This window comes from Quercus lobata, chromosome 3 (assembly GCF_001633185.2).
Source record: "Quercus lobata isolate SW786 chromosome 3, ValleyOak3.0 Primary Assembly, whole genome shotgun sequence".
NCBI classification, from domain to species: domain Eukaryota; kingdom Viridiplantae; phylum Streptophyta; class Magnoliopsida; order Fagales; family Fagaceae; genus Quercus; species Quercus lobata.
The window spans coordinates 39909943-39935950 of record NC_044906.1 but is presented as its reverse complement, the minus strand read 5'-3'; the positions used below and the strand labels follow the sequence as shown (position 1 = coordinate 39935950).

At 38.8% G+C, this 26008-nt stretch overlaps 1 protein-coding gene and 1 pseudogene across 1 annotated transcript; one reads left to right on the top strand and one right to left on the bottom strand.

Annotated features, from left to right (window-relative positions):
* Nucleotides 1-240: 240 nt before the first annotated feature.
* On the bottom strand, nt 241-15377 carry LOC115981708 (annotated as a pseudogene).
* A 972-nt stretch (nt 15378-16349) lies between these two features.
* LOC115980879 lies at nt 16350-17093 on the top strand. Its single transcript, XM_031103084.1, has one exon. The coding sequence runs from the start codon at nt 16350-16352 to the stop codon at nt 17091-17093; it is 744 nt and encodes a 247-aa protein (XP_030958944.1).
* The last annotated feature ends 8915 nt before the right edge of the window (nt 17094-26008 follow it).

The window sequence follows — 26008 nt, the reverse complement described above, 5'->3', positions numbered from 1 at the left end:
TCAAAATATCAAAGAGCCTCTCAATAATTCTTTTGCTATGGTAATTAAGATTTTTTTTTTTTTTGGTAAACTATGGTAATTAAGATTGTTTTATTATTATTAATGAGTTCCACACGTGACCACTTTGCAAAGAATGTATTAATAAGAAAAATAAAAAGGGGAAAAAAATGCATCCAACTTGAGGAGCTACCTATGCACAACTTTTCTGATTTCGTTCTCAGCCCTTCAACTCAATGGGCCAGGCTATCCCTAAAACTTCAGAATTTGAAGGAGAAAAAGGCACTACGCATCAGAAGCACCAATGACAAAGACACTCAATATGTAACTTTAAGTACGATCATTGACGAGGTTCAAAGAAAGAATCCAAAACTAAAATAGATGTTAAAGAGATGTCAAAAAAGGAGCCAGAACAAGCTGAAATTTACATCTGCAACATTGAAACTAATCCAGATGACACAGTAGCTCATTTGTGTTGGGGGATTTCCAGGGCTTAAAAAGACAAAAATTCTGGACAAAAGACAACATATACCAACAAATTTGGCAAGTATATAGTAGAAAGTTCTTGTGAAATCATTGTTACACAAAGAAATGTTCAGAGTGGATTAACTTGGAAGTTCTTAGCTTGGGTCACGAAAAGAACTCGCCCAAAATCTTGAAAAAAGGGAGTCGTAAGCTGGTGGGCATGGAAAGCTTATTTTCCTGTCTCCTGGTCATCACCAAAAGCTATATCGAATATCTGATTGTAGTCATCTACAAAGTGAACATCAAGGCCCTCTTTCACATTTGTTGCAAGTTCATCAAAATCCCTCCTGTTAGCCGAAGGGAATATGATGGTCTTTACTCCATTCCTTCTGGCTGCTATAGTTTTCTCCTTAACCTGATTTTGTCCACAAGGAATGACAGTTTTGTGAGCTGAGATGAACCAAAATGTGCACACCATTGCAGCATGTCAACCAGTAATGGATCACAAAACGATCAGAAGTCCAGAGGACCCACTAGTCTCCATTCAATGATTTAAAGTAATAGCTATTTTCTTTGAATTTGAATTCAGAAAAGTTGGGAAAGCCACACAAACAAAAATTCATGCTTGCCATGAACATCAGATTTATGCTAAATATATACATGAAATAAAACAACTAGACTAAAACTTCAGAATAAACATCCCTCCCATTGGGTAAAATGTTATGAGAGCGCTAAGGAAATGAACCATTATGTAACTAAAACAACAAAAGTTTTGTGAGTAAAGAATTTATTTAGGATGGTAGAATGTTAACGACAGATGAAATAATATGCATGCAATGGTTTCTTTATCTTACCCAACCAATTGGTAGAATCTTCCCCAATAGAGTAAATTCCCCAGTGATTGCTAGATCCTTTTTGACAAGCTTCTTCATGGCAAGGGACAACAAGGATGTGATCATGGTGCAACCAGCACTAGGCTCATCCATAGGGGTGGCCCTCAAAGGAACATGAAGATAAAGCTTGGAATTTGCAAAATAACGGTTATCAGGCTCTTTCTTAAACAACATTGATCTTGCAACTATGTGAGCGAGCTGAGCACTTCCTTTCATAACATCTCCAAGTTGACCTGGAAGAGTGAGGGCCCCTTTCCCCTCTCCTTGCTCAATTTGAGTGGCCTTTATGTACAGGGTGGATCCCCCCATGGCAGTCCAAGCAAGACCCATAGCTACTCCAATTGGAGTCTGATCATAGATGCGCTCAGCATTGAAAACAGGATCTCCAACAAAATCAGCTAGGTTTGATATGTCAATGACAACTTTCTCAATAGTCCCAATTGCTTCACTTTCCTGGATTGTCTTGAAATCTGTCACATCCTGGGAAGAGATTGCAAAAGGTTTGCAAAGATTGAACAATGTGAATCAAAGATGAATCTAGCATCAAAGGTATTTAACCACAGTAGAAAGAGTCGCAAAGTGCAATTTAACAGGTAAACATAAAAAATACATCGGACTTGCAAAACCATTCACCATATAAGTTAAGATATCCTTAAAACTTTCTAGGTCTCCTAGGTAGGGGGTTTGCAAAGCTCTCTTATAATGAATTCCAGATATTGAACCAAAAACAAAAAGGAAAAAAAATTATTCCATATGGGATAAAAACAGATTCAGGTCAGAACACAATTTTTTACATTAATAATAATAATAAAAAAAAAAATAAAAAAATAAAAAATAAAAAAAGAAGTTAAAAGTGCAACCCTACTTTTTTACTCAATTCACCAGCACATCGCACTAGAGCTTCCCCAGGTTTGTCAGCTATTGCAGGTTCATATGACACTCCTTGTCTACCAAGTTGGAGAGCTATCTGGAAGTCCATAGAAGAAAGTTTTAAGCTTCAGACAATCCATATACATTTAAACGAAGCAGTATGATTGCAAACATCTCATGCAAGTGCTGCCCACACAGAAGCAACAGAAGGGGAAGGGGATTTGAATTACATTGCTCATTCCAGTTTGATATTTAAAAACAAATAATTGAAACATGGTCTTTAAATCATGTGTCCTACATAGTTATGGGCCATCATCACTTAAGGGTCATCTCACTATTATAAAGTTCCCCACTTTGTAATAATAATAGAAAGCGAAGCGTTTAACAAACCTTGTGATAAATCTTTTCTATGTGCTTTTGGAGATTCTGAACTCCTGCTTCATGGCAGTATTTTTCAATCAGACAAAGAACAGCAGCATCGGTCACTTCAACCTGGAAAAAAAAATTAGATATTCTCTTTTAATGAAAAAAATAAGAATAAAAAATAAAACAAAACAAATTTGCTCCATTGTTGTTGTTATTATTATTATTATTATTATTATTTGAAAGTTACACAAACATCCAGTGTCTATTCCATTTTTTCCAATGAGAATACATGCATGCATGCAGGGCAGAGTGAAAGAGAGAGATCACACACCTCTTCGGGTTTGATTCCACATGCTTCACGTGTGCTCTTCTCCAAATAGTCTCTCGCAATGTGCATTTTCTCATCAGTAACATATCCAGCAATAGAAATGAGTTCCATTCTGTACAAGAAATCTTTGGGTATATTGTCCACCACATCTGCTGTGCACACAAACAGAACCTGCAATGTGAGACCAGGTAAGAAGATGTTCAGCAGCCCCAACATCATCTAAATGATAAGTAAACTCAAAATATACAGGTAGGTACTATGACTAACAGCACAATCTATGTTGGCTAAGAAAGGACACTCTAAAATGTATGAGATACCCTGCCAAGAACAAATGGAGTACAAGATACGTTTCAACCTATGCCTATTGTCATACACTTTGTTTTGGTTTAGTAAAATCTGGCCCCAGTGGAAGATGGAAGGGGAATTCAAAGTAGTGACCTCCCACCTCCCCTTCATGAGGTCCTCTTGTTACACAAATAACAAATTTACAACAAAGAGAAGGTCACTCCTTAACATGTCACAAATTTACAAGTTCACTAATCTACTCCTCGCTCAATTCCTTTGTTGCATGCACATTATAAATTGTATAAAGCTACGATGTTGTGCATGCTGTATAAGACACGCTCTTCATTTCACATTAAGGTAGAGAATAACAAAATCAGAAACTTCAATAATACAGCCACCACATACTCGTGTGTCCAAGTCCATGTAAGAAGGATAGTACCAATTTAGTAAAATAACAAAGAACATCTAGTTAGAAGACAAGTATTGCAGAAATACAACCTATAATGTCTCCAAATCACCACAATGACTAACCTTTGATAGGTCAATTGGAAAAAAGAAATAGTTATCTACGAATTTAGCATTTTGCTCAGGATCAAGAAGATCCAAAACTGCACTTGTTAGATCACGAGCATGCTGTCTTCCCAACTGCCATAAACAAAGAAATTTGAAGATTAAAACCATTCCATTATTTATAGAAAGGGAGCAAAAAATATATTGTTGCAAACAGATTTGCATAAAAATAAAAGAATAATTTGAATGTTATCATAATAGACCATCCATGTGCTAACAAACATGTCAAAAACTAGTCATACTGTACTATAAAAGGAAGCCCGAAAACAAAATAGCTCAGATCTGAGATTAATCAAGCCAATTAGCCATCACTTTACCTTGTCGACCCCATCAATTAAAACAAGAGGGTTAGCTGTTCCCACAGTTTTTAGGCACTGCACCATCTTTCCTGGTGTGGAACTAACATTGACTCGAAAATGCCCCTGAAAATAAGCTTAGGAATTAACGATACACAACAAGCATAATGGCACACTACAGCCACATATTTATTTTTGTCTTAATATAAATAAAATGTTTAATTACCTTGATTTCGGCAATGTTAGTCAATCCTCCAACAGAGATCGAGTAGAACTTACGATTCAAGGCACGCGCAATTGAACGACCTATGCTCATTTTGCCTACCCCAGGTGGGCCAGAGAAACATAATATTCTTCCTATGATGCATTAGAAAAAAATATCAGTTTTGATATACTACCTTCGATTTACAGAAATATGCAACACACACTCACAACCTTAAAACGACTAAAATAAAGGAATGCTACCAGCCAATCAGTAGAATCTAGTGTAATTGATACTTAAGAAATGGAGCGGGAATGACAAAGCAATGAGCCTGATGAAAAGAACATCTTATGCCTAGGAGTGACCTAACAAATCAAAACAAGGTAATTTCTTTTTTTTTTTCTTGGCTCTATCCACACAATAAATCACCCTTGAACTCATGGTTTTAAAAACTGGACCTATGCAAGAACCAAAAAAGGGAGTAGTTCTCGGTTTTTTGGTCTAACCAGTAGTCAAACAGGTGACATCATAAATAATTTAATTAATAATTTTAAAATTATAAAAATAAGTAGTGACTCATCATATTATTTATTAAATATATCCAAACAAATATAAACAATTTCAAATGAGTTTTCATAGCTTATATAAAATGGGTAAGAAATTAATATTACAAAAATAATAACAATATGATGACATTTATTTCTTTTATCATTTTACAACGTAATTAAAATTAAATAATTTAATTGGAGTCCCCTTCAACTTAACATGATTGATATGTTTTTCTTGTAGATATTAATTCTAAAATAAAATGGTGTTAAATTAGATGCTAGTGACTAAAAAGTTAAAAGTTAATATACAAATGATTTTTTTATTTTAATAAAAATATCATATGTTTGTTTTTTTTTACCAATCAATTTAAATAAAAAGAAAAGGCCAAAGCCAAAGCCAAATGGCTGCCAAATGGGGTAGTCAATCATATAGACCTTTTCTTGGTTGTTCTTGGCTGCAAGCAGGGCTCTCTCCCAATGAAATATCTTGGTCTTCCTTTGGGTGCTAAATTCAAGGATAAGACTATTTGGAATCCAATTCTGGAGAAAATGGAGAGGAGATTGGCGGGTTGGAAACGCTTATACTTATCCAAGGGAGGTAGAGTCACCTTAATCAAAAGCACTCTTTCTAATTTACCCACTTATTTTCTATCTCTTTTTCCTATTCCTGCTAGTGTGGCTAACCGAATTGAGAGGCTCTAGCGGAATTTTTTATGGGGCAGTTTTGGAGATGATCCTAAAATTCATTTGGTTAAATGGGCTACTGTTTGTTCTCCTATTTCTTCGGGTGGCTTAGGGATAAGGAAGATAAGACTCTTCAATGAAGCTTTGCTTGGGAAGTGGCTTTGGAGATTTGGGATTGAGGAAGATGCCCTTTGGAGGCAAGTGATAGAGATAAAATATGGATGTATGTGGGGGGGCTGGTGTACCAGAGTTGTGAGTGGCCCTTATGGTGTTGGTTTATGGAAAAATATCCATCAGGGATGGCCTTCCTTCTCTTGCCATATTCTATATGATATTGGTGATGGGTCTAGAGTGAAGTTTTGGCAGGACCGGTGGTGTGGAGAGACTTCTCTTGCTGTTAGATATCCGGACTTGTTCAGATTTTGTAGGAATAAGGATGCCAGTGTGACTGAGCTTTTGATGTCCACCAATGGTGTCCGCTTTTGGGATGTGAGATTCATTAGGGGTGTCCATGCTCGGGATCTAGAGGCTATGTCTGATTTCTTGGAAACCATTTATGGTTCTTCTATAAGGGGGCTAGGTGAGGATAAAATGTGTTGGATTCCTAGCAAAGTTAAGGGTTTCTTGGTTAGTGATTACTATAGAATTTTGGCTGGCTCCGCCATCCTTGGATTTCCTTGGAAAAGTATTTGGAAGCAGAAGATTCCCTCTAGAGTTGCTTTCTTTGTTTGGACTGCTGCCTTAGGGAAATGCTTGACGATTGACAATTTACGTAAAAGGAAGATATGGATTTTGGATTGGTGCTACATGTGTAAGAGAAATGGTGAATCGATTGACCATCTATTCCTTCATTGTCCTTTTGCTTCGGATCTTTGGTCTATGGTTTTGGGTCTTTTTGGAGTTTCTTGGGTTATGCCTCACTCTGTGTTGGGGCTGCTGCGATGTTGGCAAGGCAGTTTTGGTCGTCATCGAAATGGTTTTATTTGGTCTATCATTCCTCATTGCTTATTGTGGTGCCTTTGGAGGGAGCGGAATAGTAGATGTTTTGAAGATTCTGAGAGATCTATTCCGGATCTCAAGCTTCTCTTTTTTAGAACTTTAAGGGATTGGTTGTTTGCTTTGCAAAATAAATCTTTCCCTTCTTTTATTGTTTTCCTAGACTCTTGCAATTTTTGTACTTGATTTCCTTTCCCATGTTCACTTCCGGTGCACTTGGGTGTTCCTTTTTTTTTTTTTTTTTTTTCAATATATCTTATTACTTATCAAAAAAAAATATTTTTATCTCATCTGTTGGTTTGTCTCAATTTTCTCATTTACTCTCTCACCATGGCTGTCATGCATTTAGTCCCAATTCCATGCCAATCAGCCTTGAGAACACGTTTTTGGTTGCCCTTAATTAGTTGCAGCTTACAAGTTCCCCCCCCCCACCAAAAAAAAAAAACTTACAGCCCTCTCTTTCTTGATTCATTTGCTCTCTCTCTCTCTCTCTCAATTACAACTTACAAGGCAGTCGTCACTAAACCATGCCATTACAGAGGCTTAGGCCTTAGTTTCAAAGAGATCAAAGAAGAGATAGAAAGAGAGGACACCGATTTAATGACACAAACGACGCAGAAAATGCCACTGTTTTGGCCAAAATGGTGTAGTGTTGATGTTTTAAGGGAGCTGGATCATAACTGGTTGAGCCATCCCGGTTTCTGGTTATTCTTGCTTTTTTATGTAATTTACCTAGCCGGATTAGCGTCTTGTTCCTGGTCGAACCGCTTAGTCCAGTCTGGTTTTTAAAACCATGCTTGAACCACAAATAAGAGACGAGAAAGTAATACCATCACTAACATTTGTATTATTTTGAAAATGACCATTACATTATGAGAAGTATGAAGTATCATATGTTTGCTAAATATATGAGGTCATAAAAAGGACACAAAAACCATTATTTGCGTGCCATTTGAGCTATATAACTCATTGGCGGCAATAGGGAGACACTTAAAACTCTTACATTAAGATCTAGAAACAATCATTTTTTAGATAGGTAAGTTCTAGAAACAATCATAAGAGAAGAAATCTATACCAACCTTGTGTAGTTCCTCTGTGTTTTCCAACAGCTATGAATTCCAATATTCTTTCCTTCACATCAGCTAAACCATAATTGTCTTCATCAAGAATTTTTTTTGCCCGAAAGACATCAAAGTTCTCATCACTGCATTTGGTAATGAAAAATAGAATTAACATTTATTCTCATATTATAATAAAATCTGTTTTAGAAGGCAATACAAAAAACGTTATGAAACTTTGAAATCTCAAAAGCATTTTAAGGATTATTATTATTCATTAAAAGTTAAATGACAACTAATTTTAGCAAGTCAACAGACCTATAAATTCCCCAAGGAAGAGCAGTCAACCAATCTAGATAGTTATGAGTTTCATTAAATTCAATTGAACTGGCTCCAAACTGCTGCAGCTTTGAAAGCTCTTCGTTTATAACTTGCAAAACATGAAGTGGGATCCGATCCCTGTTTCCTTCAAGCCTCTCCCTAAATTTTGCTGCTATTCAAAATGATGAAATAAACAATTACAAAATTGATCAACATAGCACTTCTCATTAAAATATCGCACAGATATAGCTCCTGATTCAGATAAGGAGTTAAAATCATCCGACTAGAACAAAGTACGACCTTCATTTTCTACAAATACTTCCTAACGGAACTAACCATGCCAAGCCTTGAATATATAGTTTTCAGTTCCCAGTGGACATTCTGTCTAAGTTAACAAATATTCCTTTTGGATTGGTAAACAAACTGCTTACTACTCCAAAGAATAGAAAAACAGAACTAACCAGAAAGTGTTGTTTTGGAATCTGTCTCCAAAACCAATTCCTGCATCAAGACAAGCCAGGAAAATTAGAAGGTGGACCAAGGTTCAAACAGAGCAAATTAATAATCTCCAAAGATGCAGCAATGTGAATATAATAAGAACTAAGATACATACACGTATATGCATAGACATATGATAGTGGGCCAAAATACCTTCTTTATGGCCTTAAATTGTTCATTCAACGATTAGCGGCGCTGCTCACCACTAATCTTTGCTTTAATTTCTTTTGCAATTGATTCTAATATACATTAGCAATTCATAAAAAAATGGAATTAAGTACCGGAATCTTGCTGATTTCCATAGATTTCTTCAATAATTCAAGCGTAAGTTTTAAACGTTTATACACCTGAATGAGCAAATAACATAGAGTTACAAAAGCAGTTTGGATGAAGCAATCTCAAATTCAAGGATTTAAAAGCGCATGTTTTATGGATGCTAAAAAGCAAAAGGTTTTGGACGTTCACATCTTTTGCAATGTACAAACACCTGTTTGGGAATGTTTCCAAAATATACTCCGTTTTAAGACCAGACTCTTCAAGATCAGTAACTAAAACAAAAATGTGTCAATTTCAACGTACATCTAGCTCTTCAAGCACTTGCTGGCACTGTAAATTTTTTGCACCAGATATCACAGCTCCAAGATCCGCTAACCTTGGAAACTCAGAATTATCAATACACTGCAGATCATTTTGAAGAGAAAAGGGAGAAGTTAGGACATCCAAATTATCAAAGCAATGTGATAGAATTGAATACAAACTGCAGTGACAAATTATATCAATATGCAAAGATGTTTACATATAACAGTATCAGGCTACATCAGTCATTGTTGCAAAAATATTACTAAGACACAGCGCATTCTTGGCCAAAACAAAGAAAAAGAAGGGGGGAGGGGGATCTTTCTCCGTCATACAAGTATTAGCTTTTGAAGATCTTGACAAATGGCCCACAAATGGAGCCAATAAAATAAGAGCTTTATTTTACTTCAGTTATTCAGAAGCAATTACCAATTCAATATGGAACTGATTGAGTTAAAAGCAGAAAGCAAATCATTCAGCTTCTACAACAGATTTAAAGGCTTATTGAAACTATTGCTAACACAACGTAGCAAATATATAGACCCCTATAAACCCAATTTTAGGGATTAATCACTTTTACTCCTGACTAACAATAAGGTCCAATATAAGTCATTAACCAATTTCACAATCCATGGATGACAATAAACAATGTAAAGCAATAAAGCAATATATAGTGCGGAAAATGAAAGGTGCAACACTGAGACGTGTTATCAAAGAGGAAACTAGAGCCCCCGATTAAAAACCTCTCTGCCAACTCTACCAGTAGGAAATCCACTACTACCAGTAGGAAATCCACTATAGAACAGATGTAGTACAAGTTTGAAGTAGACCCTCCAAACCTAAATCTCCCTATGTACTTGAGCCCTCCAAGCTCCTGCTAACATCCAACTTCACCAAGTCCTTTCTTCTAAAGAGCAATCCCAGTTGAGCAACCCACCACTAGCCACCAAGTGAAACTTGGATTTGTGGATTGAACCTCCAAAGATTCCCAACTACCAACAACTCCCTGACACTTATATATGATAGAGGTACTAAAGGTAAGAATCTCCTCTCAAAGATGTAAACATGGTGAGAGTGAAAGAGGAGAAAGCTACGGGTTCCCTCACTGAACAATGGGTTTTCTCTCTCTAGAAAGGATGAGCACAATAAATAAGCTCTCACAATCACTCTCAATCTTCTCTTCTAGGGTTTTTCTCTAGTTTCTGGAGATTATTGGTATAGAGTGGAAGGATGTGTGTTGATACCAAATGAGCTGGCTACATGTAAGAATAAGGAGCTAGAATCTTGTTATCAAGTAAGTCGTGACATCAAACTAAACTCCCCCTTTCTTGAGACATGAGGCAGCTTCGCAGGCAAGCTTTGTAGCAGACAGGTTGCAAGCAGGTTGCAACCCCGCCCTCAACAGCTTCAACTATCTTTGACTAGGCTCAAATACCATAACTAAAGTACACGTAATCCCCCTAGAAAATGCATCAAAATAACATAATTAAATGTAAATTCGGCACGAAATAAAGCCAATACAAATACATCAAAATAAACAACTTAACATTTATGATTTGATGGATGCTTGTATTTTGCATGGTTTAAAAACCGGACCGGACTGGCCAATTGAATCAGTTCAACCAGGCATCGAGCACCAATCCAGTCCTGTAAAAACCCCTAAAAGCAGCCAAAATCAGGAATCGGGAGCAAAAACAGTTCTTAATGATTTGTGTTTGGTCCCCAAATGTATCCTTCTTGTATACTTGGGTGTCAATGATTTGAAAAAAAAATTCCATTACTTAACACACACACACACACAAAAAAAAAAAAATAAATAAATAAATAAATACAGGTTGTTACATTGATAGCAAAAGCAAATATAGTCTTTTTTTTCTTTTTCTTTTTTTGATAGGTCAAAAGCAAATATAATTGATACGTATAATTCTTATTATAAAGTTGCTTTGAACAAACTAGGTAGGTGGCCCCATATCTTCTTTTTAAATCCTTAAGCTCTAGCAAATGAGGATACGATTAGTCTTTAATTAAAATGTTCTTTGACAGAGCATAAATGGTAGATTCTGCGGCAAAGTGGACATAATTGGTACTGTCATGCAACTCTCTCTCTCTCTCTCTCTCTCTCTATATATATATATATGAGCCCTTCACCAGAAGGGATTGAAATCTCAACCTCATCCTCCAGCTCCTTTTATGTTAGGGTAAAAGACAGTGAGAACATAATCAGCAGGTCTTAAGAAGCATAGAAATTTCAACCAAAATATCAATCAAGGAAGTGATTACTTAAAGAAGGACAACTAGCACTGTAGAATATATATTTGTTGGTTTGTGTCATTACTTATTAGCTACATTGTTATGCAAGCTGATGAAAGTAGATTGAGTGTTGTGGCTTTCAGGATTGTATACTTGAAATGCAACATTGTCAGACTGCATTGAGGAGGGAGGATGATTATATCCTCACTTGGTTAAAGTCGCTTACAGTCTCCACAAGTGCTTTTTCCTGGATGCTAAAATAGAGAAGCGCTATATGAAATAGTTTAAGCATTAAAGATTATATTAGATAGAAAAATTTTGAATTATCATATTTAATGGAGGTTACAGTTTTCATCTATTTTATCAGAGAGGGTGAGAGAGATGATTTTGTCCTTTTTATTATTTTAATCAAATCCAGGATTGCCAACGCGATTTTATCATTTTAGTAAATAAAATCATTAACCCTCCACCAAACTTACCTATACTTTACCTACATTTTCCTCTTCCATTTCTTCCTTCTTCCTTTATATGTAGACTGGCAATAGAGTTATTACAAAGGTTGGATTTGGTCAAAATTTTGGAATTTATAAAGCCACTGAGGGAATAAAGCAAAAGGCACCATAGCCTAGGAGCCAAAAATAGCAGCATTTGGATGGAAAAGAAGAAGAGAAGCCATGGAAGCAAAATGTAACAATACAACTGTATGGAACTATGATAAATGGTACAAACTGATAATAAATACAACCTTTCTTACAGTCATAAAAGGAAAAGATCAATGGTGAAGCTTATAAGCATACAACATAAAAAAGGACCCTTAAAGCCAAACCAGAAAATAAGGAACAAACCTTAGTACAAGTGCGTTTCAAATAGGAACGAGTATTGAGAACATCACTTAGGGTAGATTTAACCTCAAATGATGTTGCCTTAATGACATCATCATCCTTGTTATATGGTTTATCCTGCAATATAGAATATATTCCACTAAAATGAAAGATAAAAATGTGAATTAAACTTTTAACCCCTACAAATGATCATTCCATTGGGAAAAAATACATAATATAGACAGCTTGCCTTGAGATGACCAACTTTTACAGTAAGAGGTTCCTTGTCAACCTGTACAAAAGATAATATATTATTCAGTTCAGAACACATTCACATAAAAGGTCGTACATAGTACACAAGGCTCCCACTTGAGGTGATTGGTAGGCACCCTTCCCCCCCCCCCCCCCCCCCCCCCCTCTCTCTTTTTTTGGAGAAGTTCAGAAAATATTCACATATTATACCAACAAAAACAAAAACAGAAAGAAAAGCTTAAGGATATAATTATATATTAAAAAAATAATAATCATATGGATGACAGGGTGACTTCATCCAAGACTTGAAATGTTTTCATCAGCTCATTAAAATTTCTGTAAAAGCGCCTGAGCCATCAACATAGAAATTTGTAGTGACTATCATTCCTTCGTACTCACCATCTCCATGATTCGAATTCGTCCAAGTGCGACAAGGACCACTCGGTCTCCTCGGATTCCTAAAATCTGGTACATTAAAATAAGTTTTAAACAGAATAATCACGGATATAGGTTTTTCTAATACATATATTTCAGGTGAATAAATCTAACCTTCTAAAAATTCCAACCAACAAGTTACCTTAGCATGTATACCAACTTCATAAAGACGATTCAATAACTCTTTTCCTTTTAAATCATATATGTTTTTCTCTGCTTTAGAACCAGTACTAAACTAGGATCAGTCCCTGGCTCATCTTTAACAAGAAAAGCGCCAACATATGGGGCATGCCGTGCATAGCTTTCTTGCAAAGCTGCTAATAATTTAGGATCCTGCATGTATGGTATTAAATGCATTAGAGAACCAACAGTTCCAACTTATAAGTCCCTTTTCTATAGAAAAATTTGATACAATTATATACAAGTCAGAGAAAACATCTATTATAAGCTTCAGATGATGTACAATCAAGTTTTATGAACATTGCAACAACAGCAGCTTAGAAAATGGACCTCACTAGAATATGAGATATACCAGGAAACTAAAACAAGGATTCAAAGAGCAACTTATTCTTAATAAAGAAGCCTGACATACCTTAACTTGAACTGGCCTGTGGAATCCTGGAAAAAATGGTAAATGTGGAAGTGGTAAGGCCAAAACCTGCAACAAAATAGCTTGCTTAATTCTAAAGGAGAAATTAAATAAATTTGCATAAAATCAAACTGCATAGAAACCAAAGAAAAAATCAATGATACAAAAATAAAATTTCTAATCAAACAATTTCTACTAGAGTTGAAAATAAAGCATAACCCTTGCTAACCCTGCAACTCGAATCCTTTCCACCAAGACTCCCATGCACTTTGGGCATGATGAGATGCCAATAAAGCAGAACCCATTATTAAATTGGAGATATTAAAACAATCAGCGTGCAGGGCAGGAATACACCAGCATGCTATCAATATGTAGATTACCTTCTTTATATATCTTCATTCTTCCAGAAAACAATATAACTCAGATCTGAGATTAATCAAACCAATTAGCCATCTATTTACCTTGTCGACACCACCAATTTGTACAAGAGGGATAGCTGTTCCCATAAGTTTTAGAGGGTTAGCTGTTCTCAGGGGTGGCTCCAAGACCAACCTAGGGGGTTCAAATGGCCCCCTGACCTGGTCCTAAAAAAAAAAAATTATATATAATTTTTTTTGACCTCTACAATAAAAATTTGAACACCCTAACTTTAAATTTTTTGTTAAACCAATTGTAATAAGTTTAAACATGATCCTTAGTTTTTCTCTATGTTGGATTTGTATTTATGCTTTTTTAGTTTTTCTCTATGTCCGATCAAGTATTTTGATAAATGCACTACACATTTGCAAGTCTAAGAAATCTTTTAGATTTTACTCTAATTCCAAGAGAGTGACAACATGCATATTTAAAAAACTATACACTTCAAAAGCAAAATTTTATTACTGGAGTATTATTTTTCTTAGTTTCACACTTACTCCCCAGCCCTACTCCTAAGTGTCTTACTATTCTTATTTATTTAATATTTTTTTATTCAATTGATATAGCTTATAAATATAAATTATATAATAAGTTTTTTTTTTTTTTTGAGGGGGAATAAGTTATTATTAATTTGATAAAAATGTATAATTAGTTTTTTTAAATTATTGTACAATATAGTTGTGTTGTATATAACGTGAAAGTTACATATACCAAAACAACAACAACAAATAACCATTTTAGTTTTTACTCTCGCCTACCCCGCCAATAAATTCATGACTTTGCCATTATTGACCCTCTTAAATAAAAATTCTGGAGCCACCACTGCCTGTTCTGACAGTTTTTAGGCACTGCACCATCTTTCCTTGAAGAACTGTACAGCCACATATTTATTCTTGATGTCAGCACGGTCAGATAATTGTTCAACGGAAAACCGGAAGAACTTAAAGATTCAAGGCACAGGAAATTCCAGTTTTAGGTGGAGATATGCAGTTCCAGTTTTTATTAATTTATTTATACATTTTTCAGTAGGATAATGCATTCTGAACTAAGCACGAAGACCGCTCTGCAATATAAGATCAATCACCAATCATGCAATCATCTTATATAAGCTTGCCAGTGTAGGTAATTGTAAGCTTACTAGTGTAGGTTAGCAAGATAAACATGTAACCGGCCCTCATAAATGTGAATCTATAATCAATCTTTCTACAATACACTAAACCGCAGATTTTGGCTACAAATGATAAATTCTTTAGCCTCAGCCTCTGAGTTTGGGCTTAAAATTTAAGGTGAAAAAAAATAATAAATCCATTACCTCTTCACCTTCTTCATCACCAAGCTCTACCTCATCATTCAAAACCCTATCTCCCGTTTCCTCTTCAAAATCCATCTTCTCCTCCGGGAGATTGTTCTTACCAGAAGCGATTGTCGAGAAAATTTTAAAGATTCTACAGAAAAATAAGAATTCAAAATTCATATATTGGACCCAAAAAAAGAGTGAGAGTGAGAGAAGGGAAGAGGAGTTATGAGTTTTGAAGCGATGTTGAATCAATCAAATAAACACAATCCGAAACCTACCCACGCCAAGCCATTGCAACCTGCCTCTATTCTCTACTACCTACGTTGCAATGATCTGAGCGAGTGGAGTGAGGGTTTCCTTGTGGAGGAAGAGAACCAAGTGTGCAATAGAATCCTTTTATAGTCTCTCCCTACCCCACTATATATAAATATAAAAACGTCACACGTGTTCGATTATTTAATTCAACCCTAATTCTACGTCTTTTTTTATTTTATGCTAAGTTTGCGTCATTTTTTATTTACGGCCCACCACCACAAGCCTTTGTTGGTCCACACGAAAAGTAATACTATTAGTAAAAATCCCTTTGAGAAGGAGACTGGTGCAACAGTGGCGGAGCTAGAATTTGAGTTGAGGGGGGGCAAAACATGTATAAGATATATGCATTTTATGCACATATATCTTATGTATTTAAAAAGAAAAAAAAAATAGAAACAACAAATATGTTAAGTAGCTAAGGTGATTTTGTTCCATTAATGATTAGGAAAACAAGTATAAAATATATATACATATATTTCATTTTTCACAACTTCATCAGCAACCAAAACGAGTCAATTAAAAAAAAAAAAAAAAACCAACTGTTCTCACCTTCAAAACTGAAAATAAAATGATAGTATCAAAAAAAAAAAAAAAAAATTTGGGGTGGGCTAGGGGGGGCAGTGGCCCCCTCTCGACCCCCCCTGGCTCCGCCTCTGTGGTGCAAGATTTAATTGTATGGATCCATACTAGGAATGGTAAATATTCGGTGAAGTTGGGCTATCACATGGCTAAGCAACTGGAGTTGGAGGATTGGGAGGATTGGGGAGTGTTCGTCACAGAGGGTGCCAAACCCAATTCGGAGTAAGATATGGAAAGCCAATGTTCCAAACAAAATAAAAGTTTTTGCTTGGAGAGCTAGTCAGAATACATTGCCAACACTGATAATCTGCTTTGTAGGCGAGTAATTGAGAATGCAACTTGCATTTTTTGTTAGAGAGATGAGGAGACAGTATTACATGCTCTATGGGGTTGTGGGGTTGCACAAGATGTCTGGGCAGGGAGTGTTGTTTGTTTCCAAAAATGTGGGACGGTTTTCATGATTTTAGGCATCTGGTAGAGGAGTTAATGGTGAAGAAAACGGCAGAAGAAGTTGATCTTTTTTGGGTTACATGCTGGCAGATTTGGCAACAAAGAAATGCTGTATCACGTGGGGGTGTCCTTCATCATCCTTCTCGGTTAAACCAGCGTGCGATGGACTATCTTAAAGAGTACTGTGATGCTATGGACCATCTTGTTGTAACCGGGTCTAGCCCAGGTGTAGTCACTCAGGCATGGCAGCCTCCGCCGTGTTTGCAATACAAACTGAACTTTGATGGGGCTATATTTGAAGGTGGCGATGGTTCGGGTTATGGAGCAGTTATCCGTAATGATAAAGGACAAGTGATGGTGGCTATTTCGGCAAAGGGAGGAGCTGTTATTGATAGTGAAGAGGTGGAGGCATTAGCATGTCGCAAGGCCCTTGAGGTTGCAGTAGATACTGGCTTTACGGACCTAATTATTGAGGGAGATAATGCTGCTGTGATGAAGACTATTACTCAGGTTCAGCAGGAGACTTATTCTCAGCTTGGTTTGATCTATGAGGATATTTGGTGTCTGTTAGCTGGTCTTAACTCAGTAATGGTGAGCTGTGTGCGACGTAGTGCAAATAACGTGGCTCACGTTTTGGCTAAACATGCTAGACTAGTAGCAAATGAGCTTGTTTGGATGAAGGAAGATCCTCCACCAGCTGTTGAAGCCTTGTACCTGGATTCTAATTTGAGTTAATAAATGATATTGAGGCCCCTTTCCAAAAATAAAAAATAAAAAAAATACTTTTCCAAAAAAAATAAAAAAAATTGCTTTTCTGATAATTTTTTTTTTTATAAAAAAGTTAAATTACTTTATACTCCCCTTTAATATTTGTCAATTTTGTTGGGCAAAAAACTTAGCTCTCTTGAAAAATCCAATGATAACCAACATCAAGATTATCGAGATAAAGATAAGAACATAAATCAAGAGTCCTAGCCAATCTCACCGTCAATCATGACCCAAAATAATGATAAGGATTTGAGTGACAATTGATAATGTTTAGATGTATATGAGTATATACTTATAACAAGTGTAATATGTTTCATACTCTGTTGTATAATATGAGAATTCAATATCAATAGAGGTACAAACTCCTCAACATATTCGAGGAAGTCAAATACAATTTTGCTCCATTTTTCTCACTCTCTCTCTTTAAGCCCTCTCTCTAGATAGTGTCTGTTGAGTTCTCTTTTTCCCTTGCAGATATGCAATTGCTTTGTGCAAGGAGGAACAAATTTGTTGCAAGGAAAATATAAATAACTAGTATTATGCCCGTGTGATGCACGGCTTAATCAAAATTCATATATAAATATTTTTTTTATTAATCTACTTAAAATTTGATAATAGAATAGATAATAAAAATAAATGAATATTATACTTTTAAGTAATATAATGAATGTATATTGTGTGAAACTAAGGTATTATAAAATGCATATATATTACTTTGAAGTATTATAAAGTCTGTATTGTGTATTCAAGAGTTAGACCCTTTTGGATATACATTACTATCAGTTTCTTTAAGATATTCTCCCCTCTTCCCGTGTGTGTGTTAAAATACTTAGTATTTTGAAGAAGAAAAATAACATATATATATTAAGCTTTAAGGCTCAATTAATCACCAATATATATTTAAATAGAAAAACCTTAAATTTAATAATTAAAAACTGTAAGGACTTGGTTCGAGCACTTCTTCTATTGGATGAGTGGACTCAAGCCCGACTAGCCCAATACAATAAATTTATAGAGAGTAAGTTCAAGAACTAGGTCTTAGGTGAGGATTACAACAACCAGACACAGTTGTGAATGGATTGAATAAGAAGGACATAGAAAAAAGTATGAAAGTTCGTCCTTGGGCATTTCATCCGAGGGACTTAGTGTTCTTCTTCTTTCTTCGGTGCTAGGTTACAAAGGTTTACAAGATCCTACGAATTGCTCCCGTATTCTCCTTTTTCTCTCTTTTTCCTAGGGGGTTTCTCGCATTATATATCCCTTCCCAGTCGATCTTGGCTCTACATTTGTTGATCATGCAGGTCACTACTCGAGTGTTTGTCCCATCAGTCACCTTCTCAAACCTTCTGTGAGTTGCAGCAACAAAGACCGCACTGTTCAGGGGTCATTTCCTCATTAATGTGGCCAAAACATTAGTTGAGGGCATTTAATGTGGAGGTGACAGTTTCTCTTTGAACTGTTCCTACACCATGCTCCCACGGCTGTCCTACGGTACTTGTCCCTTTTCTTGGGGCGCTTTGAGAGGTGATCGTTGATGGCGTGTTGTTCTGCCCTTCTAAGATCTCGGGTAGCCGAGAACAGGGTTGTCCTCGGCAATGTTTCTGGGCTATTTGGGCTTTCTTCATTCGTCCTCTAGCATTTTTTCCTCCTCGGCATGGGCCTTGGGCTTATCATAAAGTGGGCCGGGGTTGTCAAATTCTTTGGCCCCACAATAGCCCCTCAAAATCCTGCTATCCAGCTCCTCAGACAGAGAGTAGGATTTTGGTGTCCTCGGGCCTTTATCATGGCTTGTCAAGTCTTGTCCTCCATCAGCGCCAGAGCCTTTTCACTTGTCTAAGGCACGTTCCTGGCGCCTTGGTATACAGAGCGCGTCCTCATTAAATTCTGGCGGCTATGTGCTCCCCACGTTCAATGGTGTGATGGTAATCTAACGGTGGAGATTTTTTTAACTTTATGGGCTGGAAAACCTGCAAGTTACTTTTAATTGGAGGTATAAATACCCATTTGAACAGATTTGCCTCCTTACTTTTGCACTCAAGAGTTCTTGTGCACATATCCTGAGTTCAGTCAAATCTCCAGCCAAACTCGCGTCTCTTTTCAGCATGAAAAACCAGTCCGAGGAGCTTTTCCTCATTTCTGTAAGTTTTCTTTTCTCTCTAACTCCTCTCTTTCTTTCGTCCTTCCCTGAGTCTTTTGGCCATTTCTACGGATGGGTAAGTTAAAGAAGTTGGTTGAGTTTGAACAAGCGATGGAAAAATTCATCGCTGATTATAAGATACCCCGTAATGTAGGTTTGAGGTACTATGAAGAAGGGGAGTGGCACTTTAGGAGGCAAGAGGGTGAAGTAGTGATTCCCATAATCGCCTTCATAGAAGATGGTATGAGAATCCCTATGGGACCGGTGATAAGGGATTATCTTAGGCATTTCCGATTAGCTCCCACCCAGTGCACTGCTAATGTATTTAGGATCTTGGGTTGTGTGGATGCCTTAAACAAGAAAATGAGGTTGAGGTTAACCCATCATGATGTAAACTGGTGCTACAACCTCCAACACCTAAAGGGTAAATCCTATTACATGAAGTCGAGAGATGATAAGGTTCGGCTTATTCAATGCCTCCCTGAGTCCAGTAAGGGGTTGAATAAGGACTTCCTCATTGTGTCTGGGGAGTGGCACGACGGCCTTTATTGCCCAACAGAGGAAGGGGAACTAGGTGGGGTATCGAGAGTAGGAGAGGGCTAATCTTTTGTGCTATCGTAATCTGCATTGTTCGGTTGCTAATATGAATATTTTTTCTCTTTGCAGATCCACACGCCTTCAAATGACACTTTCACCTGGTCAACCGGGCAGATTTGGAAACCATTCTTAAGGCGGAGGTCTTTGTAAATGAAGCTAACAACCAAGTCAGGGTCACTCACAAGATCCTAGGGTACGATCTCATCCAGAAATCGTTCCCCGCTCCCAAGCACGTGATCAGAGGCAACGATCCTCGGCTTCACAAAATCACCGTAGCAGAACACAGGTTTTTGCTTCTCGAAGGATCTCCTATCCCAGAAGGCATCCCGTTGGCAGGCCCTTCTTCATCTCACCAAGCAGCGGAGGCCGAGGATGATTTGGGTCTGTCCGAGGACGAATTTAGTGTATTTGACCCAGTTAGTCTATTCGAGGATCCCTCTGGTGACTTGGGCGACCCCAATTTGATTGAAGTAGATCTACTATCAGTAAGGACTTCTCCTCAGTCCGAAATGGGTTTTAAGAGAAAACCTTCAACCAGCCTGCTCGATCTAATTGAGGGCCAACCGGGGAAGCCACAATCCAAACTTCCTCCTCCTCCACCCCAGCCTCAACTTGCTTAGACCAGGTCATCTTCCACATAATCGCATCCCTCATCTCCTCGATCCAGACCTCATCCTCCCCCCCAATCGACTCTGCCTCCTCAGCCTAAGCCCGCCGATCCAAGAAGGAAGAGGGCTTCCAAAGGCAAGGAACCCATGGATGGGGGGAAATCTCGCTCCTCTCGAGAGGAAGATGAAGAGGTCGCCGCTTAATCTGCGCCCCAGGCCTGGCTTCCTGCCCCAATACTCCACAAGGAGCCATTGATGTACAACGCCTCCCTTAGGGACTTCCAAGGGGGTGAAGGCACTTATGTGGCCGACGCACTGGAAAGGTCTTTGCTGTTCCCCACTAATATGGCTGAGTTAGGGAATTTGAGGAGGTAGGATGTCTTCCTCAGCATTAAGAGGTATATGGGCATGGTAAGGGTTCTAACACTTGTGACTTTGTTGATTTTTGTTCCTTGATTTTCAACTTACCGTGTCCTTGTTTCAATTGGCAGGCTGTCCAGGCCACCTATAGGCTAAAAGAGAACGCTAAGGAGCAGAGTAGGTCCCTAGAGCTTGAGTGTGACAAGCGCTTGGACGCTACACGGACCCTCAAAAACTCCGAGGCCGATCTCTTGAAAGCGAGGGAGAAGTTGAAGGAGATGACGAGGGCCCGAGATAGCGCTGAAGCAGGCTTAGCTGGCGCTTAAAAACAAGCCGAGGACCAAACGAGGCACTTACTCGAAGCCGAGGACTAGTTGAAGATTGCCAAGGAGTAGATCAATGATTTAAAGAAGAAACTGTCCAAGGCAGAGGAGGCCAAAAGCGTCACGGAATAGGCCAGGGATGAAACCTTGAGGGCTAAGGCATAGGCGGAATTCGCCAGGACGAAGGCCGGGAGCTCCAAGGAGAAAGCCGAGGAAGAGACATATGACTTGGGAGTGGCTGAGACCCAGGCTACTCTCAAGGCTCAAGTCCCTGGAGTATGCAGGCTCTACTACTCCCAAGTTTGGAATGAAGCCCTCAAACAAGTTGGGGTTGAGTTTTCATCCGATCTGTTGAAAGTAGAGAATGTATACTACCCTTCAGCCATCCGGGAAACTGCCCCTACCAGCTTCGAGGCTGAGAGTGCTCTTGAGGAGGCTGAGACTGCTCGGCCTGAGGCTGCTCTGGCCATAACCGCTCTTAATGAGCCAGCCGAGGAGGGTGAGCTTCTTGGGGCAGCAGAAACACATGGAGATCTGAATCCTGAAGCGCCCCAGGAGGCTACAGAGTCTATAGCCAATGCTCAGGCCTCTCCTGCCGAGGAGCCAGCTCTCTTGGTTCAGCCCCTCCAGACCGTTCCCCCGGATGATGGCTCCAAGGGTCTTGAGGTCATTCCTGCTCAGCTCCCCAAGGAAGAGGTCAAAATAAAGTTGAAGAAATAGGCAACCCGGCCAACTGTTGTATTAGTTTTTTTTTTTTTCTTCCTTAAGGACATTGGAATCATTGTAATTAAACTTTTAGATTAAATATATGAAATTCCTTCTTCCTTTTTTTTTTTTTTAATAACATTATGTGTTTATTGTTATTACTGCTATTGTTATTACTGTGAACCTTGTGTCTCGTGAATTGGTTATCCTAATGGGCAAGAATGGTTATGTACATATCATGTTTGAAATTAGACCTTTAAATTCTACCCTGCCGGAAGGGGAAGCTTAGTTTGCGTTTGCTTACACCTTTAGGGGATAGGGGCCGGGTAGATGATCCAAGGTACCGAGCGTATATTTAGGCCATATTCACAACTTTTATGAATCTTGAAGTAGCTAGTTTCCCCATAGGTTTGAGTCCGAGGACCATGCAAGACCTTAGTTCTGTCTAGTACTTAGATTTTTCTTGAAGTAGCTAGTTTCCCCATAGGTTTGAGTCTGAGGACCATGCAAGACCTTAGTTCTGTCTAGTACTTAGATTTTTCTTGAAGTAGCTAGTTTCCCTATAAGCTTGAGTCCGAGGACCAAACAAGACCTTGGTTCTATCTAGTACTTAGATTTTTCTTGAAATAGCTAGTTTCCCCATAGGCTTGAGTCCAAGGATCATGCAAGACCTTGGTTCAGTCTAGTACTTAGATTTTTCTTGAAGTAGCTAGTTTCCCTATAGACTTAAGTCCAAGGACCATGCAAGACCTTGATTCAGTCTAGTACTTAGATTTTTCTTGAAGTAGCTAGTTTCCCCATAGGTTTGAGTCCGAGAACCATGCAAGACCTTGATTCTGTCTAGTACTTAGATGGTTGCCGAAATACAAGACATATAACCATAATAGACTTAAAATTTGAATTAGAGAAATGTTTTTATTAATAATAATACCTTCTCAGGTTATTTACATTCCATGGACTAGGTACAGCTTTTTCATCTAAGTCTTCTAAGTAGTATGCACCTATTCCCGCCACTGAAGTAATTCGGTATAGTCCTTCCCAGTTGGGTCCAAGCTTTCCCCAGGATGGCTTCTTGGCAGCACCCACAACTTTCCTCAACACTAAGTCCCCTGGTGCTAGCGGTCTAAGTTTCACATTGGCATCATATCCTTGCTTAAGCTTCTGGTGGTAATAGGCCAGTTGGATCACTGCCTTTTCTCTTCATTCATCGATCAGATCTAGGTTCTTCCCCAGTAGTTCGTCATTACTGGCTGGGGTGAAGGAGTTCGTCCTCAGTGTTGGGAAGCTTGCCTCTAGAAGGATAATAGCCTTAGCCCCATAAGTCATGGCAAAAGGTGTTTCCCCTGTTGACCACCGTGGTGTAGTCCGATAAGTCCATAAGACGTACGGCAGCTCTTCTACCCATCTTCCCTTGGCGTTATCCAGTCTCTTCTTAAGCCCACTGACTATGACCTTATTGACAGCCTTGACCTGTCCATTTCCTTGAGGATAAGCTAGAGTTGAGTACCTGTTAGTGATCCCCAGTTCGCAGCAGTATCTTCTGAAGGTTTTGCTTTCAAATTGGAGTCCATTATCTGAAATGAGGGTACAAGGGACCCTGAATCTATAACAATGTTTCTCCAGATGAATTTTTTAGCATCCACATCTCTGATGTTTGCCAATAGCTCAGTTTTGACCCATTTGGTAAAGTAATCTATGCCGACCAACAGATATCTCCTATTTCCTGTTGCCTTGGGGAAAGGGCCTACAATATCCAGACCCCACTGGGCGAATGGCCATGGATTGGACAAAGGGTTGAGGACCCCTTCTAGTTGATGAATATTTGGGACAAACTTTTGGCACTGGTCACATTTCTTAGCATATTCTAGGGCCTCCTTCTGTATCCCTAGCCACCAGTATCCCTAGGTAATGGCTCGGTGCGACAGAGATCTTCCTCCTGTGTGACTCCAACAGATCCTTTCATGCAGCTCTTTAAGCAGTAATTCTGACGCCTCAACGTGAATGCACAGTAAATATGGCCCAAAATAGGAACGCTTGTACAATTTGTGGTCCTCATACAACCAGAACCGAGGAGTTTTTCTTCATATTTTTTCAACCTCTGACTTTTCCTCGAGTAGGATATCATCTTTGAGGAACCTCACTATAGGGTCCATCCAGCTAGGACCCGTTCTAACTTCATGGATATGAACCATGCTTTTTGCAACCTCATTTGTTCTGTCCAGATGCTTGACAAGAATAGTTCGAGGTAGACTCCCTACCAAGGAGGTAGCAAGCGTGGCCAATGAATCTGCATGAGTATTTCCACTTCTGGAGATATGTGACAAGTTGAAAAGATCGAAGTCTGACTGCAAGCATTTGACCTGGCTTAAGTACTTTTGCATCCTCGCATCCCTAGCCTCTAATTCTCCCTTTACCTGGCCCACTACTAGTCTTGAGTCCGAGAACACCTTTATTGCCTTTCCTCCTATTTTCTGCACCATGGCCATTCCTTACAACAAGGCCTCATATTCAGTTTCATTATTCGTGGCCGAGAACCCAAGTCTTAGGGATTTCTTTATGGTAGTCTTCTCATGGGATATCAGGACTAGCCCCACTCCGAACCCCATTTGATTTGCTGCCCCATCAATGTACACCTTCCAACATGGGGGTCCCGGCTTAGAGATTACTCCAACTGATTTTCCATCCATGTTGCGCTCCTTTACTGCTATTTCTACTAGTGGTTCAGCAAATTCGGCCACCAAGTTAGCTAGGACCTGGCCCTTTATGGAGGTCCGAGGCATGTACTTGATGTCAAAAACTCCCAGAATTGTGCTTCATATGGCAATCCTTCCAGTGTAATCAGCAGTCCGAAGTACGGACTTCAAGGGTAGTTAGGTTAGAACAACCACTGTGTAGGCTTGGAAATAATGGGGAAACTTTCACGTAATATGGACCACAGCCAGTATGGCTTTTTCTAGGGGTAAGTATCTGACCTTGGCTTCATGCAGTGACTTGCTCATGTAATAGAATGCTTTTGAAGGCCATTGTCATTCCGTATTAGCACCGAGCTCACAGCATGGGGGGCCACAACAATGTACATGTATAGGACTTCATCGGTCTCAGGACTGGACATGATAGGTAGCCGAGACAAGTATTCCTTGAGTTACTAGAAGGCCACAATACAGTCTTCGGACCACTTAAATCCTTTCCACTTGTTGATTAAGAGATAGAATGGTCTACATCTATCCGCCGACCTAGAAATGAATCGATTTAGGGCTGCGATCATTCCAGTAAGCTTTTAGATCTCCTTGGCGTTCTGCGGTGGTTTTAAATCATTAATAGCCTTGATCTGGTCAAGGTTAACCTCAATTCCCCTATGAGTAACCATGTAGCCTAAAAATTTGCCTGATCCCACGCCAAATGAGCATTTGGAAGCATTTAGGCGTAGCTTGTGCTTCCTTAAAACATCAAAGGTGTTGCTGAGGTCTCCTAGATGCTCAGACACCTCTTTACTCTTCACCACCATATCATCAACATAGATTTCGATGCACTTGCCCAATTGCGGCTCGAACATTCTTGTCATCATCCTCTAATAAGTGGACCCTGCGTTTTTCAGACCGAACGGCATTACCTTGTAGTGGTAGTTCCCAGTAGGTGTCACGAAGCCTGTCTTCTCCTAGTCCTCAAAGGCTAATGGTATTTGGTGATAGCCTTGAAAGGCATCTAAGAAGCTCATCCGAGGATGGCCTGCCGTTACATCCACCAGCTGGTCTATCTAAGGCATGGGGAACGGGTCTTTTGGGCATGCTTTATTTAGGTCCGTGAAGTCCACACAAACCTGCCATTTTCTACTTTTCTTCTTGACTACCACGATGTTGGCCAACCATTCAAGGTAAAAAACCTCTTTGGTAGCCCCTGCACGCTTAAACTTCGCCACTTCGTCCCTAATCGCATCGGCATGCTCTCTTGATGGGCGACAGGGTGACTGCTTCTTGGGAGTGATGGATGGGTTGACATTGAGATAATGACAGATGAAGGTTAGATCAATCCCGGGAGCATCGCAGGTGTCCCATGCAAATACGTCAACATTTCTTTTGAGAAATTCAATCAATTCCTCCTTCTCCCGAAGAGGCAGCTGAGCCCCTACCCGAAAGAACTTCTCCGGGTCATCTC